The sequence below is a fragment of the Eutrema salsugineum genome, unplaced genomic scaffold, assembly GCF_000478725.1.
Source record: "Eutrema salsugineum unplaced genomic scaffold, Eutsalg1_0 scaffold_2, whole genome shotgun sequence".
Lineage (NCBI taxonomy): Eukaryota > Viridiplantae > Streptophyta > Magnoliopsida > Brassicales > Brassicaceae > Eutrema > Eutrema salsugineum.
This window is the reverse complement of record NW_006256829.1, coordinates 2,004,550-2,016,025: the sequence shown is the minus strand read 5'-3', so window position 1 is coordinate 2,016,025 and position 11,476 is coordinate 2,004,550. Positions and strand designations below refer to the sequence as shown.

General features: G+C 37.6%; 2 protein-coding genes across 4 annotated transcripts; one reads left to right on the top strand and one right to left on the bottom strand.

Annotated features, from left to right (window-relative positions):
• Window positions 1–9,157, top strand: LOC18017208 (ubiquitin carboxyl-terminal hydrolase 12). Of its 2 annotated transcripts, none has more exons than XM_006399071.2 (32): window positions 1–151; window positions 473–542; window positions 736–886; window positions 978–1,135; window positions 1,490–1,755; window positions 1,842–2,060; window positions 2,147–2,255; window positions 2,341–2,456; window positions 2,675–2,773; window positions 2,860–2,969; window positions 3,254–3,328; window positions 3,982–4,060; window positions 4,147–4,293; window positions 4,368–4,448; window positions 4,551–4,670; window positions 4,910–5,032; window positions 5,362–5,436; window positions 5,558–5,646; window positions 5,811–5,919; window positions 6,002–6,070; window positions 6,146–6,253; window positions 6,629–6,684; window positions 6,761–6,938; window positions 7,028–7,129; window positions 7,206–7,277; window positions 7,572–7,637; window positions 7,784–7,849; window positions 7,939–8,022; window positions 8,141–8,257; window positions 8,360–8,434; window positions 8,533–8,619; window positions 8,705–9,157. In XM_006399071.2, exons 1-32 carry the CDS (start codon window positions 122–124, stop codon window positions 8,744–8,746), a joined length of 3,348 nt encoding a protein of 1,115 aa, XP_006399134.1. In that variant the 5' UTR covers window positions 1–121; the 3' UTR covers window positions 8,747–9,157. The 2 variants fall into 2 exon arrangements, with proteins under 2 accessions (XP_006399134.1, XP_006399133.1); XM_006399070.2 differs by having other exon boundaries at window positions 22–151; window positions 476–542; window positions 8,705–9,029.
• A 115-nt stretch (window positions 9,158–9,272) lies between these two features.
• Window positions 9,273–11,431, bottom strand: LOC18017207. Of its 2 annotated transcripts, none has more exons than XM_024156656.1 (9): window positions 11,135–11,431; window positions 10,852–11,052; window positions 10,592–10,751; window positions 10,381–10,451; window positions 10,225–10,273; window positions 10,085–10,143; window positions 9,880–9,992; window positions 9,528–9,633; window positions 9,273–9,442 (listed from the first exon to the last, which is right to left on the bottom strand). In XM_024156656.1, exons 1-9 carry the CDS (start codon window positions 11,244–11,246, stop codon window positions 9,348–9,350), a joined length of 966 nt encoding a protein of 321 aa, XP_024012424.1. In that variant the 5' UTR covers window positions 11,247–11,431; the 3' UTR covers window positions 9,273–9,347. The 2 variants fall into 2 exon arrangements, with proteins under 2 accessions (XP_024012424.1, XP_006399131.1); XM_006399068.2 differs by having other exon boundaries at window positions 10,592–10,730.
• Window positions 11,432–11,476: the final 45 nt, after the last annotated feature.

The window sequence follows — 11,476 nt, the reverse complement described above, 5'->3', positions numbered from 1 at the left end:
AGTAGGAATGAGCGATTGTATTTCTCCCTAGTCACTTTGCCTTCTCTTTTTTCCCCTTCTCTTTGATTTTTTCTCTGTTTCTCGGTCTCTCGATCCCCCACCGTCAATTCTTCTCCGGCCAATGACTATGATGACCCCGCCTCCGGTTGATGTAATCTCCGATTCATCATTCTCTCTGTCTCTAGCTTATTTGATGTTCCCTTCCTGGCTCCTTCTATATTCGCCCTGAATCTGCTTCTGATTGTTTCTTTAGCTGATCCCTTCGGTTTTTTCTTTGGATTTGATTTGAATTTGAAGCGGTTGAATCGTCTTGCTGGTGCTGCGATTTTTGTTTCCGGTGTTTTAGTTTAGTGATTGTAGTTTCTATTTTTTTTGTTTGTTCTGATCATCGTAGAGCGAGATTAGGGTTTTTTTTTGGGGTCAGAAGTCTTATTTTTTTTTTCATTCATGGCTGTCTGTTCGTATTTCGCAGCAGCAAGAGGATGAGGAGATGCTCGTGCCACATTCAGATTTGGTCGACGGCCCTACTCAGCCCATGGAAGGTAAAGACTTTTTTGGTTTGAGTCAATTTGATCCGCTGCTAAAATTTCTCGTGTCCTTGTGGTTCTGATTGGATGGAATGGATCAGATAGAGGTTGTGTGTAGTGTGCTAAAGAACCGGATTGATGGTTTACAGTTGTTAGGGTTTTGTCATTGCTGTTTATGTTCCACTAAGATGTTTGATGCGTTTTGTAGTCACCCAACCTGAGACTCCTGCGAGTACCGTGGAGAACCAGCCAGCTGAGGATCCTCCCACTCTGAAATTCACGTGGACTATCCCAAACTTCTCTAGGCAAAACACCAGGAAGCATTACTCCGATGTATTTGTCGTTGGAGGTTACAAATGGTAATAGGGTATATCTAGCAGTAGTGTAATTTCTTGTTGCCATTGTTTGTGCATTTTGATTGGTTGACACCATTTGGATTTGCTTGTGCAGGCGCATATTGATCTTCCCGAAAGGGAACAATGTCGACCATTTGTCCATGTACTTGGATGTTTCTGATGCTGCGAGTTTGCCGTACGGTTGGAGCAGATATGCTCAGTTCAGTCTGGCTGTTGTCAATCAAATCCACACCAGATATACCATTAGAAAAGGTACCTGTCATTTATTAATGATATATAGATAAACCTTCGGATTCTGCGTCATGCATGGGCATATAAAGCCTACGCCCATGAAAATTATGATTTGCGAAAGTTCGAATGCTGGGCTGGAAGAAGGGGATCACTTGTTGTACATATTTGAATATAATCATATTATTGCTATCTTAAGCTTTGCCTGATCGCTCAGAGTGAAAAGTAAATAGTCCTGCCATGCACCCTTTTATTCTTCCCTATCTGACTGAAATATATACCTGGTTACTGGTGAACTTGGAATTCTCATAATGTAGCTGTAATTAACCTTTGGTGATACAGTTTTCACTGACATTATGATTCCCATTTGTGGTGCAGAAACGCAACATCAATTCAATGCAAGAGAAAGTGATTGGGGATTTACATCATTCATGCCTCTCAGCGAACTCTATGATCCTAGTAGAGGATATTTAGTGAATGATACTGTGTTCGTTGAAGCTGAAGTCGCTGTACGTAAGGTTCTTGATTACTGGTCATACGACTCTAAAAAAGAGACTGGTTTTGTTGGTCTCAAGAACCAAGGTGCAACTTGTTACATGAACTCTCTCCTACAGACACTATACCACATACCTTACTTCAGAAAGGTTAGATCTATTGTTTGTCTTTTTTTTTCCTACGGGTTCTCATTGAATACTAAACCAAGACAACTGATTTTGCTTGTTGCTTGTAGGCTGTATACCACATGCCGACAACTGAGAATGATGCGCCCACAGCAAGTATACCTTTGGCTCTCCAAAGTTTGTTTTACAAGCTCCAATATAACGACACTAGTGTTGCGACAAAAGAGCTGACAAAGTCGTTTGGTTGGGATACATATGACTCTTTCATGCAACATGATGTCCAAGAACTCAATCGAGTTCTCTGCGAAAAACTTGAGGACAAAATGAAGGTAGTTTTTTTTTTCCTGCTGTTAGGCCATGATTTCCTTCTCAGTTGGTTTTTCTTGTTTTGAGTTTTTTATTCTTTTCTCTATAGGGAACTGTTGTGGAAGGAACGATACAACGGCTATTTGAGGGTCACCATATGAACTATATTGAGTGCATAAATGTTGATTATAAATCTACACGGAAAGAATCATTTTATGGTATAGTTTTATACAATTTCACTCTCTTGTCCTATTCCATCACCAACTCTTTTTGTCAATTTGTCATGTTCTTATCTTATGGCAGACCTTCAGCTGGATGTTAAAGGCTGCAAGGATGTTTATGCTTCTTTTGACAAGTATGTTGAAGTTGAACGCCTTGAAGGAGACAACAAATATCATGCAGAAGGACAAGGTTTACAGGTTTGTCATACTCACTCTTTCTATTCCATATTAAATGGTGTGGATAGTTCATAAACCCAGAGTTTTATGAAGCAATCTTTACTAGGAGATCTTGTGAAAACTTATTTATCAACTAGTATCGTCATCTGAGACAATACCACCGACCTAACTGTTATTATTAAAAATGTAGTCCCGTTATCTAGTCTTATTTGGGAGGAACCACATGTCTATTGTTTCAGGATGCAAAAAAAGGTGTTCTTTTCATCGACTTTCCACCGGTTCTTCAGCTCCAGCTCAAGAGGTTTGAATATGACTTTATGAGGGACACTATGGTGAAGGTTAGTATTTGAAGTCGCATGTGCCTAGGAAGTGAACATGTGGTTGTGACCTGATCTGTGAATGCTGATGTAGCTTTTATTGATAGATAAATGATCGGTATGAATTTCCTCTTCAACTGGATCTTGATAGAGAGAATGGAAAGTACTTATCCCCTGATGCTGACCGGAGTGTCCGCAACCTTTACACACTTCACAGGTATTTCTTATATCTTGCCATTCAGATGTAGTAGATTCTGGATGTGCTTGCATTCATAGATTAGATTCTCTGTAAAATACATCCGTTGATAATAAAACGGTATATCATCTCATGATTTAGTTTCTATTGATTATCTGCTTGGTCTTCTCGAGGAATATGCTTTATGTAGCTTATCATGTACATCTAATTAGCATTTTATGAGAGTAAAAGACATAAAAAGGTTGTCATTTCATTTGGTTGATGCTATATTTTCCTGCTTGACCTACTAGCTCTTTTGTCTGCAGTGTCTTAGTTCATAGTGGAGGAGTACATGGTGGGCACTATTACGCTTTTATAAGGCCTACGCTCTCAGATCAGTGGTATGCATCTTTCTACTATTGAAATAACATCCATGGTTTTTTGTGCTGGAACACGCTTCATATTTTCGAAGCTACAAAGTAGTTGAATCTGAAAAGTAAATTAGTAATCTTATGCTACTGGTATTCAGAAGGTCACACTTTTGAGCAATTTGTCTAAATCATGTTTTATGATACTTGGTATATAGTTGACTTTTGTTTTTCTATCCACTAGTACATTTTTTTACCTGTTCCTAAAGGTGCCACTTAAAAGATCTGTTTGAGTACTATGGAAAATAGGTTGAATAAGCAAAATGTTTGGATTTCGACCCAAAAAAAGAATAAAAATGTTGGGATTTCGATCATACTCTGAGCTTCTTTTTTTTTTCCTTTTTGTTTTCGCTTTCCCGTTATGACCTTGAGAGTAGTGCTCTTTAATAAATGTTGGAGGTTTAGTACATGACGAAATCTGTTATTATGATTATCAACACATCAATATGAAAACTGGAACTGCCTATGATGTATTGATATCTTGCATGTGACATGGTGCAAGACCAGCGCCCCACATCTCATCTGATACTGGTTTCAGATGCTATTATAACATATTTTGTCCGTGCATTCGTCCTATACCTTTTTCTTCTTCTTCTCATTAACTAATTTGAGCTTTTACTTTTCAGGTATAAATTTGATGATGAACGAGTAACCAAGGAAGATTTGAAAAGGGCATTGGAGGAGCAATATGGTGGTGAAGAGGAGGTTTGCATTTTCTTGCTACATTTTAGATGTTTTGCACACCAAGCCTAATTCCTCTTGCCTGACATATTCTTCTTGTGTCTTGTCAGCTACCACAGACTAATCCTGGTTTCAATAACCCTCCTTTCAAATTCACAAAGTACTCGAATGCGTACATGCTTGTATATATCCGGGAAAGTGACAAAGATAAAATAATCTGCAACGTTGATGAGAAAGACATTGCTGAACATTTAAGGGTAAAATATTTTCAGGCATTTTCCCAGTAATGCGCGTCTTGGTTTAACCTGATCAGTTCATTACATTTTGACAGGTGAGGCTGAAGAAAGAACAAGAAGAAAAGGAAGATAAAAGAAGATACAAGGCACAAGCTCACCTGTTTACGATAATTAAGGTTTGTTATTCTCATCTAATTGGGCCATATAATTTTTTTTAGCTGTTTTAGAGTGTAGTTTTGACACTGTTAATACTAATAAAATCTTTATTAACGTGAAAGGTTGCAAGAGATCAAGACCTCAAGGAACAAATTGGGAAGGATATATATTTTGATCTAGTTGATCATGACAAAGTTCGTAGTTTCCGGATCCAGAAACAGACACCATTTCAACAATTTAAGGTACTTACCTAAGTATCGTTTGTTTTTGTTTTCCAAAAAAGAAAGAAAATTGATCTATTGAAGGAAATCAAGGAATATGTGAAAACGGTCTTTCTGGTAACTTGATTCTACCTTGAAGACGAAAAACAGTTGATCTGGATTTCATGAGAATTTTCAAATTGCTACTAACTGGAAAGTTCGTTATGGACCTGTTAATTAAACATTTGCAATCCCTGACGACCAATCTTGTGATGATATAGGAGGAGGTGGCCAAAGAATTTGGTGTACCTGTTCAGTTACAGAGGTTCTGGATTTGGGCAAAGCGACAAAACCATACTTATCGTCCCAATCGCCCCCTTACGCCCCAGGAGGAATTACAACCGGTAGTTATCCTTCTTAGTTAGCCTCTTTTTTTCTTTTTCCTGGATATTTGAGTTTAGAGCCAAGTAATACTCCAACTATTAGAAAATCTGATCATTCTCGCTACCTTTTTATTCCGATGTTATAATCTTTTCATCTAATTATCTGATTTTTCGTTTTCAAATGTTTATTATCCCGTTAGAATTTCAGCCGAGCATAGGTTCCTTTGTTTGCTTTGAAATGAATTTGCGTGCGGGAAACTTCATTTTTATGACGTAGGAATTATGTAAGAGTCCGTTGATTTATGTGCATCATGTACGAATGTTTTTAACTTGGAAAATGGGTTTTCTAGGTTGGACAAATAAGAGAAGCATCTAACAAGGCAAACACTGCAGAACTTAAGCTGTTTTTGGAAGTAGAGCTTCTGGTAAGAACTCCTGGTTGCAAATATGAATTGTTGAAGCCTTATCATTGAAAGATTAATAGAGGCTAATTGATCAACAGGGAAGATGAGCTAATATTTTGTTACTAATTCTTGCATAATTCAGGATGAACGTCCTATTCCTCCTCCTGAAAAATCAAAAGAAGATATTCTTCTTTTCTTTAAGCTTTATGACCCCGAGAAGCCAGAGTTAAGGTAATATTGTTTTCCACATTCTCTTTATTCTCTTTGTGATCTACCACAATTCAGTAACAATCATTCTATAAAAATGAGATCTTTCTTTCCTTTTGCTTTGTGATCAGAAAAGTTCTAACCGTTTTATTTTCTTTTTGTCTTAATTTATTCTCTTGTGCTAACAGGTATGTTGGCAGACTGATGGTGAAAAGTTCCAGTAAGCCTATGGATATAACTGGAAAACTGAACGAAATGGCTGGCTTTGCTCCCGATGAAGAAATAGAACTTTTTGAGGTTTGCTTCCCCTTTGGTGCCTGTTTTGCATCATGCTTATGGTTTATGATGTTATTTAACGGTTTTTGGGACTTATTTACAGGAAATCAAGTTTGAGCCTTGTGTTATGTGCGAACACCTGGATAAGAAAACTTCATTCAGATTGTGTCAAGTAATTTTTCACTCGTATCTACTGGAATCTTTCAGTCTCGTGTCTCTTTTATGACATTGGGTTTTTTGCCTACAGATTGAGGATGGAGATATCATTTGCTTTCAGAAACCTCTTATTAACAAAGAGAATGAATGCCGCTATCCAGCTGTGCCTTCGTTTCTTGAATATGTCCAGAATCGACAGGTATAATTCGACTAAGCTTTTCTAAAGTCAAGGGTGGTATAGCTTGGCTAAGTATAGCTCTCAAATGATGAGCCTTCTTTCTAGTGGCAAATAAGGGTTTAATGATTTAGGCTGGCTTGGTAGAGTGGTCTCAAGCAGCAGCTCTAAAATTCACTTGTCAGATTATATTTTGTACCACAAGTTCCCAATATTTTTATTGAACAGAGCAAAATGTATGCTGATATCCCACTAACTCTTTCTATTGTGCTGGTATGCTAGCATTTCTTATTCTGAGCATTCTTGTCTTCATAGCAAATTTTGCGAATGTTCTCTAAAATGTTTCTGGCTGGAATGATTCGGTTGGCGATTTAACTTTTGCGGTTTGTGATTTTGTAGCTGGTCCGGTTTCGTGCCCTGGAAAGACCTAAAGAAGATGAATTTGTTCTGGAGTTGTAAGTACATCTGTGGACTAATATGTTTTAGCTGTTTTTTTGAGGAAATCATAATTTTTTTTAAAATATTTCTTAGGTCAAAGTTGCACACTTATGACGATGTCGTTGAAAGAGTGGCCCAGGAGCGTGGTCTTGACGATCCATCCAAACTTAGGCTTACATCTCATAATTGCTATTCCCAGCAACCCAAGCCTCAGCCTATCAAATACCGTGGAGTAGACCATTTGTCAGATATGTTAGTTCACTACAATCAGGTAATTGACGTGAACTTGAGTGAACTTTATTGTTTCTTCTTACTATAAAATGCATGTTTGCTTATTGGATTGATTTTTTTCTTTTTCAGACGTCTGACATTTTGTATTATGAAGTTCTGGACATTCCTCTTCCAGAATTACAAGGTCTTAAAACCTTAAAAGTTGCTTTCCATCATGCCACAAAGGAAGAAGTATGTGTAAACTTTTATTTTTGATTCGGAGTTTATATTGGATTAAGTTTCAAGACTTTCAACCATTATTGTACAGGTGGTTATCCACAATATCAGATTGCCTAAACAAAGCACAGTCGGAGATGTTATAAATGAACTTAAAACAAAGGTGAGTCGATTCAGTTGAAGTTTCTATGTTAAATGGCTGGTTTAGTTTCTGGTGTAGGTGTTTTCTTCCTTTTAATTGATCTCTGGCTTGTCTATATTATGACTGTGAGAACTACTTTAAAATGAACAATCCACTGAAATTGAAGACATCCGGATTATAGGATGCATCTATTGCTGACTTCCATGTTTTTGCTGATGAAATTTTATTTTTGGGGATTTGGATTTGAAATGGATTTTTCCATACAAATACACCTCCGATGTTATGCAAGTTAATCTAAGGTTATGCCTGATACAGGTGGAGCTTTCGCACCCAGATGCAGAATTGAGATTACTTGAGGTGTTTTACCACAAGATCTACAAGGTAACAAATAGCTTCCTATCTTTTACATTGTAGTCAATGATTTCATGATCCTAAGATGATGGCTTCTCGAGTATATCTCCTGATGAAATTCATGCAACCTTGAAATTGTAATGAACATTAATTCATGGTACTGGTATGCCTTGCAGATTTTCCCATTAACTGAAAGAATTGAGAATATAAATGACCAGTACTGGACCTTACGAGCTGAGGAGGTATATTACTTGACTGTACCTTCCATTAACTTGAAGATGTTGATAGTTATTCCGTGGATATGCTGACTTTATGTCTTCCTAAATCTCAGATTCCGGAAGAAGAGAAGAATATTGGTCCAAATGATCGTTTAATTCTTGTGTACCACTTTGCTAAGGAGACTGGACCAAATCAGGTAATGAATCAGCTATCAAGCTTTTGTTATTTGTTTAACGGTTATACGAGTTGTAGCGTCTAGAAGTGGGGCTCGTGGCAAAGTGTCTTAATCATTATCATGTTTGTTTGTTCCTCAGCAAGTGCAAAACTTTGGGGAGCCTTTCTTCTTGGTAATCCATGAAGGTGAAACTCTTGAAGAAATAAAGAACCGTATCCAAAAGAAGCTTCATGTATCTGATGAGGACTTTGCCAAGGTATGCACGACTGAGTAATTAAAAAGAATGGAAGGCGTTAATAGATAATATGTAATTTTGGCGGAACTGGTACAATTCTTATTATTTTCGTTCATTATGTAGTGGAAATTTGCGTTTATGTCAATGGGGCGTCCGGAGTACTTGCAGGACTCAGATGTTGTTTATAATCGCTTCCAGGTGTTTACTTGTCCTCTGATTTTCTAGAAAAGGCTCTCGTGGTAATAATAATCTGAGATCTAAATTTTGTTTATCTTTGTTATGAAAATGGTAAACAGAGAAGAGAGATCTACGGTGCTTTTGAGCAGTATCTCGGGTTGGAGCACACTGATACTACTCCTAAAAGGGCTTATGCTGCTAACCAGGTAACATTTTCTTGATAACTAGGATCAAGGTGTAACCATAGTCTCTCTTTTGTTAATTTTTGTTTTGGTTGCGTTGTCTTTGTAGAATCGACACACTTATGAGAAGCCCGTGAAAATATACAATTAGCCAAAAGAAAAAAAACACAATAGTCATCAGGACATTGTGGCCGCAACAGTTGGACCAAGGCGATCTAATAAAGGAGGGAAAGAGAGCCGAGAGTGTGAGGTGTGATGATCGACCGTAGGATCTTGTAGAGAATTTGGTCTGATAGGGTTTTTGGGTTGCGCATTGATAGTGTGTTTTTATTTTTATATTTATTTTTATTTCTTTCTCTCGTGCTTTCAATACTTTTGTGTTAATATATGGAATGTGTGAAGACTATTGGCACATGCAATTTTTATTTTGAAAACATCAAGAAAAAAAAAACGGAAAGTCCGTCGCTTGGATTCGGGAGCGCGGTTGGCTTTCAGAGTTTATAGAATACCGAAACATTTGTAATTTTAGAGATTTGGTGGGTTTGTTAAGAAAGATCTTTTTGACTGGCGATTGTATAGCTTTTGGATTTCCAATCGTTATTATTATTGTTGTTTGCTTTGCCGAAATCAGATGAAAACGTTTTCCGTTTCACAATACCACCCAATGGTATCAAGTCACGAGAGTTGCAGGAGACAAGACATGTCGAGTTTAATGCTTGTAAGACAAAGGATCTCATGGATTACTCTATGCTCTATGCAACTCTATAGGATACAAGACCGTCCGTTGTCTCAACTAGAAGTCTTTTCATCCGCGTTAGCAGTACCGTGTACGCTTTCTCCTTATGGCCTGCGATATAACCATCATCATCATCATCATTGTCTATGCAACGCGTGTTTTTTTGTTTGTTTGAAACTATAAAATATGAACGTACCAAGGCCTAGAGTCGAGATTTCGTCTGCACGGAAGTAGTAACATCCGTTTTTTTCTTTCTTGCTACCGAGGACTGAGTTAAATTTCTGCACGGCACTGAGCAGATCCTGGAAACATAAAGAGAGAAATTAGTAAGGGAACCTATCAGCGGTTAAATTACAAATCATTCAATCTTTTGGGCATAGAGATTGTTATATATGGATTCAGATCTAGTTTCTGCGAGAGACTATAATGTTAGAATCGGTTTTATTAGGTTCAGTTCTTAATATGCTGCTAAGACGTCTTCTTAAATGTTAATTACGAAGATGAACATTTGATATACTGTAATACGAGAATTTGGATAATCTATATACCTCCCACGATGCTAGAGCCTTCATGTAAGAAGGAAGACTTTCATATTCTTCCTTTATCAATGTTATCGTAGGCCCTGAAGTTCTATCCATCTCTAGTGTCGCATACTCATCTTCTGCATGTAACAAAGTCTAGCATCATGTACCAGAAACTGATGAAATTCACCGACAATCAAATCACACTAGTAAAGCGTTAGAAATAAATAACCATTGGAAAGCATTGACGCCTTTGAAGCAGGTAAAGCACTTGCGTCAAATGGTTTGCCCCTATATCATAGGAAATATTGCTGATATACGACTAAGAAGAAACACACAAGGATTTATATCTTTCTAACGCATCAAACCTACTTCACTGATTCTTCCATAGACGTGTTAGGATCCTTAACATTATCGTTAGCTGGAAATCGTTGGAAAAGTAAGAAACATTAAGAACATGATCAGAGTAAGAAATTACATCAAATCATATTATTCTATCAACAGTGGAGAAAAACCTTGCTGCCTTACCTTTTAGAGCTAAAGTTGCAAGACAAGCATCTGAAAGCCCAAGGTTCTTCAAATCTAGTGAATCATCCAGACTATGAAACATTAAGGTAAATTTTAAAAAGCACAACAATCCTTGTTTCACAGTATGCAGAAAGCAGTTTTCTTTTTGTTTGGTTGATTTTGTTAATCAACCAGAAAATCCTAGTTTCTCACTAAGGTTCAAAAAGGATACAGATCGTCTTCGTCAAACCCTTTAAAGATTGCACGTCGCAATGAATAAGGCTCCAAATCATCATCCGAATGCTTTGAATCCTCATGCTCAAATGCTCCAAAGTCAGACTCTTCCTCTTTACTTTCATCAATCTCGATTTCTAGGTCCAAATATATAAAATCTGAGAGAAGCTCACTACATTAAATTTCTAAATACCAAAAGTCTAGGAGCAAATCTCAGCTTCAAATCGAAAAAGGAAGATGGAGAAGTTAAAAGGGTACCGGGAACATAGCCAAAGTCAGTGAGGCGGTCCTGGAGTCGGAGAAGATCCTCTTGGTTATTTTTGTAAATCTGATTAGAGTGACCCAGGAGCTCCTCGAATGAGACGGTACCGAAAGACATGGAATCAAGGAAATTCAGCTCTGAACCAGCGGTGGAGAGTCTACGATTCAAGCTCTTGATGAAAGTAGATGAAGCCGAATCTGCCAAAAAAAAATCGAGAATTTACAGTGAAGATGTTGAATTTAGGGTTTATGACAAAATCAGAGGAAAAAGTGAACAGACCGAGAGGGATAGGGCGGCGCTGGAGAGAGTGATTGAAAGCATCGCAGCTACTCTGAAGATGACTGCAGAATCCTCCCAAGCTCTTTCCCAAACAATTGAGCTCTTCCTCCATCTCCAAAGCTTTTCGTCAGTCTTCTCTTTCAGATCTTATCTCGATTTTAAGAAATTTGTTTTCAGGGTCTGGTAAGCGCAAGGAGAGAAGACAGTGAGAGAAAGTATTTAAGAAACACACAGAGAGAAAGAGGAAGAAGAAGAGAAATCAGAGAGGTTTCATCGCCTTTCTCGCGCTCTGCAACGAAGATTTGAATACTTAATGAGTTTTTGTTCTTTGAATGATTATTA